Genomic DNA, 6,000 nt, shown 5'->3' on the forward strand with positions numbered 1-6,000 from the left:
CTAACCTAAAGCTGGTTTGAGATCTGACAAGTGAAACTGCCAGTGGGTAAGGGTTCTTTTTCCTAGCAAACATCCGTCTTTATAGCTGCATAGGATTAGACACATCAGTAAATCAGATCTACCTCCTGCCAATTGTGAGCCCTCCTGCAATTTGTTCAACTACCCACCAGCAAGAGAATTGTGAAAGCTGGATTTCATGCATGCTGACTGCAGAGTATTTACAGCTTTTATCCTTAAACTGTGCTTAAAGGAGCATGTAGCTAATTAAAAAACAAGATTCACCATACCTTTAAAACTGCATTTTCTTCCAAGAGCCGACTTTCAGTGCATCAGTACATTTTTCATTTTAAAGCTGAACACAGTAATTCTCTGTAACATGTTTTAAGGAACAACCTTTAAGGAGCTTTTAAGGAGCCAAAGGACCGGTATACACAAGCAGTATTGGCATGCCAGGTAGTCTGGTGACCTTGCCACTGGCCATGTTGTTTTATTTTGTTTTTTTATGGTTTTTATTGTAGTGGCTTTGGAGATCCTATTCGTGAGAGGGGACTTCTCCATACCTCTGGGCTCTATGGGGTGGGAGGGACGTCTGGGCCAGGGTTCTGTGCCGGAGCCTGTTGGGGAGTCTGTGAGCCCGTGGTGGGAGGCCAGGAAAGAAACTGTGCCGCTATTTTCCCATCTGCTGTGCTTCTGATTAACGCATTAAGTCTGAGTATCAGAATGCCGATATTCTCAGAACGCTCAGAACCAGTATTTCCCCCCATTTCATTGTGGCTAGGAAACCCTGCAGGTTTCGGTTCCCAAAACCTCTACCCGGTCCCTGTGCCATTCTCGTTTCTGCCGCCTCGCTCGTGAGAGAGGAAGGAGCAGGCTGCCGTCGTTGGGGCCCTGCTCGCCGGGGAGCAGCCTCTTGCTTCCCTCCTCCCGCGCGTAGCCTGACGCCGCTGCTTGGGCAGGTGTGTAATTTTCCCTCCCGTGACACCTCAGGGGAGTCCTGGTGAATGAATTCAGGCTCTGGCTGAAGGCTTCAGCAGCCGTTTGTTCTGTCATGCTTCTTGCAGGGATGCCACCGTTCGCAGGCCCGGGGACCTCGGCTAGGTCCCTTCAGCCCCAAGTGCACCTCAGACGCACGACCTCCACCTTGCGTCCCTGCGCAGGGACGTCTGCCTGGCTGGGGAGCCTGCCCTTGCCTCGGTAATGCTTCCTGAAGCATCCCAGTTCAGCAAGTTTTACAGTTGATACATAGCCTGTGAAAGCATGGGGAAAAAGACACGTAAAATGTCCAAAACCGTTTAATTATTTAATGATCAAGTGGTGATTCGGATACAGCTTTCAAGAAGAAATAAGCAAAAATTCTGCAGTCCTGAATAATGCCAAATGCTGACCGGGGGCTCGGTTAGCGGCGGAGCTGCACGCTGCTCTTCAGTACTCCCCTCTGGCTCCTCCCAGCCCAGTCCCTCTGAGGCGAGGAAAATGGAAAAGCTTGGCTACAGAAAAGATGGCAAATGGCTTGTAAACAAAAGGAGAGGTTTATTTGCTTTAGAGCTTGGAAATAGCATACAGACCTAATGGTATCATGTGCGTATTGAAAAAGGGGAACCATTTGTAGGGAAAATGATTTAAAAAAACCCCATGGCATCACTATATTTTTTTTATTAGAGAGCAGTGCTAGGAGCTTATGTAGACAACTATGTAGCTTATAGACTGCAGCAAATAGGAATTATATTTGCCCTGTGCTGCTTAGTACATGGAAGCATTTAGAAAGCTTGATATGTCATTTCAAATATTATTTTGTTGTTAATATTGTAACGTGTTTTATACAATCTGCTTCCTCTCTCTAGTTGCCATTTTTTCCATAGTGGCTTGAGGGTGAGCGGAAAAGAAACGTTTTAAAGATTTTTTGTTGTGTTTGTTTAAAGGGTTATTCATTTACATGTGGGAATTCTTCACATGTAGGCCAGCCACATTATGATTATATTTGTTTTATTTGTTTGAAATAAATAAGCACAGACGATGGATATTTTTGAAGTGTCAAATGCAGTGCTTGCTTCAGCACACAGGTTTGGAAACATGACTTTATGAGGTAAAATTGTCAAGTTCTTCTGGAAGATAAGTTCATTACTGCCAGCTAGCCTTAGACTCTAAAGTAATGTCATTTACTTATAATTTGGACAATAATACTTGTGGTGATATTAAGTCACTAGTATAGCTGTTAGGAAACTGCTTTTACATTTATTTGCGCTGGTCCTATAACTTGCTGGTGCTACAAGAAGCCATGGCTGGAGCGCTGCCGATCTCAGTAAGTTGCGCACCAGGCTGCCGAGGCTCCTCGGCGGGTTGGCAGGCATTGCTGTGCCAGGAAAAGCGTCACGTAAGATACCTTTCTCCATTTTGTAAATGCTGAGAAGTCTTGTCTTTTGTGCGTGTGTTTAAGATCTTGTGTTTAACAAGCTGTAGGCAGAGCTGTCTTTTTAAATCCCAAATTTCCCCCACCTTATTTTGGTGTTAGACCGTGTTTCTGTGTGTGCTGGGCACCGAGAAGCTGTGAAAAGCTAATGGATGTCTGATTAGAGATTATACTGTCATGAATTTGTGCCTCCATGTCATAGGAGTCAGACTTGACCGCAAGATGATTTGTTACCCAGAGAGCTTCATGTCATGAATTAGTTAATAAGAGCAATGTGCTAGAAGCTCACTGCAGGCTTTAAGGACACATTCTGTAGCATAAATGCACAGGTATTGGCATGCTAAATGAGCAAGGCTTTCATATTATTTGTGTGACATAAAGCAAACCGTTACATAAAGTTGAAGCTAGCATGTGCTTGTTGCTTGGAGTGGTGTGGAAATACGTGTGGGTTTGGCAGAATACAGGCTGTATTGCTAATCTTATAACACGTTCTTTAGGGTGAGGAAGCAAAAAACATTCCTGGTGAATCTGTAACAGAGGAACAGTTTACCGACGAAGAAGGCAACGTCATCACGAGAAAAGTAATCATGAATTACATCACTGCTCTGAGTCTTTGCATTCAAGTAACTGCTTTTAACATACTTTCTCCCTGTAGAATCCAGGAAAAAAAAAAATCAATACTTTTCGTGTATTGCTTCCCACAGATCACCCGGAAGGTAGTAAGACGCATTGTTATCCCCCATGAGAGGAAAGTTGGTGAAATGGTAATGGAACGGGGACTGCCAGGAGATAACAGTAGATGCAAAGGGTTGTGTTGACCGCTAGAAAGCGCTGCTAAAGGGCTGGAGGTTTGCATTTAACAAGAAGCCTTGGCAAAGTGCGGTGCTCGCCGTTACTGACAAGTTGTGTGTTTGGGTAGCGGGGCAGGGGCTGTGTCAAGGGGGCCCGGCTGAATTCTGGCACCACAAAGGCATTAAGGTCTGTTTTTGTATAACAGGCAGCGGGCTTAAACCGTAGATTTGGGGCCTGTTTTGTGCCATCAAGATGAGCCGTGTCTGTCTGCGGGTTTGGTCAAGCCCTTGCAGAATTGGTGCCTCACACCCATAGGTGTAGTGTGTTGCTTTTTCAGCAGCCTGAAGGAATGAGCTGCAGCCTGGTCCCCACCGGCCTCTCGCTCACCTGCCGGACACCCCTGTGCTAGTGACTGAGGGTTTGCAGGATTCAGGGGAACGTGAACATACCCAGGCAATGGTATCCTCTACAAGCAAGCACCGAGAGGGGATTTTGTCCCTGGCAATTAAAATGGGAAGCCCTTCTGCATGACCGGACCATGCTTCAGAACCCCCAAAAAGGAGGGAGGGCAGCGGGAAGGGCAGGCCTGTCATGCCCCAGCACACCCCAGCCCCTCTTGCAGGGGCCCCGGGGGCATGGGCAGGCACAGGCAAGCTGTGGCTCCAGGTGTCCTCTGTCTCAAGGAGGCCCCAGGGGAGCGGGCACCACCTCTGGAGCCAGGCGGCCTCAGGGGAGCTCCTGCCTTGTTCCTCAGCGTGTGGCCTGGCAGGGCTGCGCTCTGGTAAAGTTGTCATTGGCGCTAATGGAATTTTTCTCTGAGTTAAAACAGATTCAGAAACAAAGAAAGATAACAAATATTCTTTATCTGCTGATAATAAAAAAAGAAAAAAAAGGGGGGGGGGGCTAGACAACACAGAAATGGGGGAGTTGAAACAAACATATTTCCATCTCCTCTTTCATAGTCCTTTATCAGGGAAAAAATAAATCCTGCCCAGCAAAGGGGAAACATTTTCAATTTGCTGCACCACATTAGATTAGTCGGAAACCACAGATAGTTACAAATACATCAATGCAGATCACCTGGGGGCAAATTCTGCCGATAACCACACATAAACAGATGCCTTTCTCTGATGTGAATGAGGCTTGTGATTACTGGAGTATTTATTTTTAGATTATCATTGAGCTACTTTTAATAAGTAAAGATGAACTTTATTTTGAAGTTTGCTGCTTTAAAGACACTGAAACCTGCACTGCTTGTCACTGTCATTGGTTTTACTTCTGCACTGCTTTGGTAGTGGTTTTTGCTGGCTTTCTTCCTCCTCCCTTTATCCTGTTACTAACCCGCTCACTTTAAAGCACAGACGTTGTGAAACATCATAACAGCAGCCATGGCCTCTGCTGTTGGAAGCATCCACCAGTCCTGGCTGGGCCGGGAGGCCCATTGGGAAAGATTATTTTCTGTGATGGTGGCGCTGAATCCCGCTGCAGTCGATGGCAGGAGCTCTGCTGAGGGCTGCCAGCCAGGCACTGCGGCCCAGGGGTTGTGCTGAAATTGTAGACCTGCGTTTTTTACTTGAAGATGATATTTCAGGCCTGTGCTTTTGCAGCTCAGCAGAGTGGATAAGTAGATTGTGTGTATCTTTGAGATGAAGTGTTAATGTGATTTAACTGCTTTTTACTTATCCTTTTACAGCAAAATGTGGAGCCTGTTTTGGAAGCAGGTTTATCATTGCAAGCGCTCCCTGCAGACTATGTTAATGCTTATACTTTTCCTTTAAAGCAGGGAGAAGCTTATAAGGTTAAGACAAAGAAAGAAGTCAGACACATGGAGAAGAAAAGTTACTCATGAAAGCTGAAAGCCGACGGCTGAACGGTCAGTGTGATCAATTTTCTTCTGTTGCTAAAGCCTTTTGCCAGCACAGCGCTGCGCAGCACGGGTGCTAGCGCCTGGGCTGTGCAGTGGCTGGCCTTCTGCTACCTTGACATTGCTTTCAGGCTGCAAAGGTGAATAGATGGCCCGTGATCCTGTAAGGAGAAAATGACCTTGAGTTTGTGTGTAGAAACTGAGCTTTACTTCTTGGAACATGAAGTAAATCAATACTAAGGCGTGTGTAAGATTTTGGGGAGTTTTACAAAGTGTAGTGTCTTTAGTCCACGGCACTTTGTACTCCTAAAAGTCAACTTAAACACAAGTAGTGAAGGAGCTGCACACAAGTAAATCTACTGGGAGTGAAAGGTTTCTTCCACCGTCAGGCATGTGATCTGAGGGCAGTTATGCAAGTCAAAGTCCTTGTAAGAGCCAGTGAAGTGTCTCAGTATTTGCCAACAAATAATCCTTACCAAGTGTTTCTTGTGAATTTTACTGATCCAGACTTAACGATTGTAACAAAGCAGCAGTTGACAGTAAAAGGGCTTCCCAAACTAAAACCAAATGCACAGACTGAGATACCCTTGCAGTGGCTCCGTAACAGCGTGCCAGAGCACCGTGAAGCCAGAGGCTGCTTTGTCTCAATCACATATCTATATTCACACAGCAAAGTGCCTGTAAACACCAGAGGAGCCAGTCTGTGTCTATTGATGCTGCTCCATCAGTCCTGGCTTCAAGTGTGCATGGTTACCATGTTCATGTCGTTTTTTCTACTCAGAGCTTTTCTTAGCTGTGGTAGGTTTTAGGAACTGGGCAGAGGAAATGTTTATGAAGTGCAAGTCTGTGTTATGCTCTTCCCATACATCTGGTATAGGATTGACTGTAGGATTTAAGAACAGGATAAACAGGACCTGGAAAACATACCAGATAGTGA

At 45.7% G+C, this 6,000-nt stretch overlaps 1 protein-coding gene across 2 annotated transcripts in view; it reads left to right on the top strand.

Annotated features, from left to right (window-relative positions):
• ANK3 (ankyrin 3) overlaps positions 1 to 5,048 on the top strand; it is a gene marked incomplete at both ends in the record, with an annotated part of 204,765 nt that extends 199,717 nt beyond the window's left edge. Inside the window, 3 exons of one of the 2 annotated variants that reach the window (XM_082002335.1) lie at positions 2,905 to 2,988; positions 3,112 to 3,171; positions 4,980 to 5,048. In XM_082002335.1, coding sequence (XP_081858461.1) covers positions 2,905 to 2,988; positions 3,112 to 3,171; positions 4,980 to 5,048 — 213 coding nt within the window. The remainder of the gene's footprint in view (positions 1 to 2,904; positions 2,989 to 3,111; positions 3,172 to 4,979) is intronic. The other variant, XM_082002336.1, reaches the window with a different exon arrangement.
• Positions 5,049 to 6,000: the final 952 nt, after the last annotated feature.

Source organism: Phaethon aethereus, assembly GCF_964289735.1.
Source record: "Phaethon aethereus genome assembly, chromosome: 7".
Classification (NCBI taxonomy): Eukaryota; Metazoa; Chordata; class Aves; order Phaethontiformes; family Phaethontidae; genus Phaethon; species Phaethon aethereus.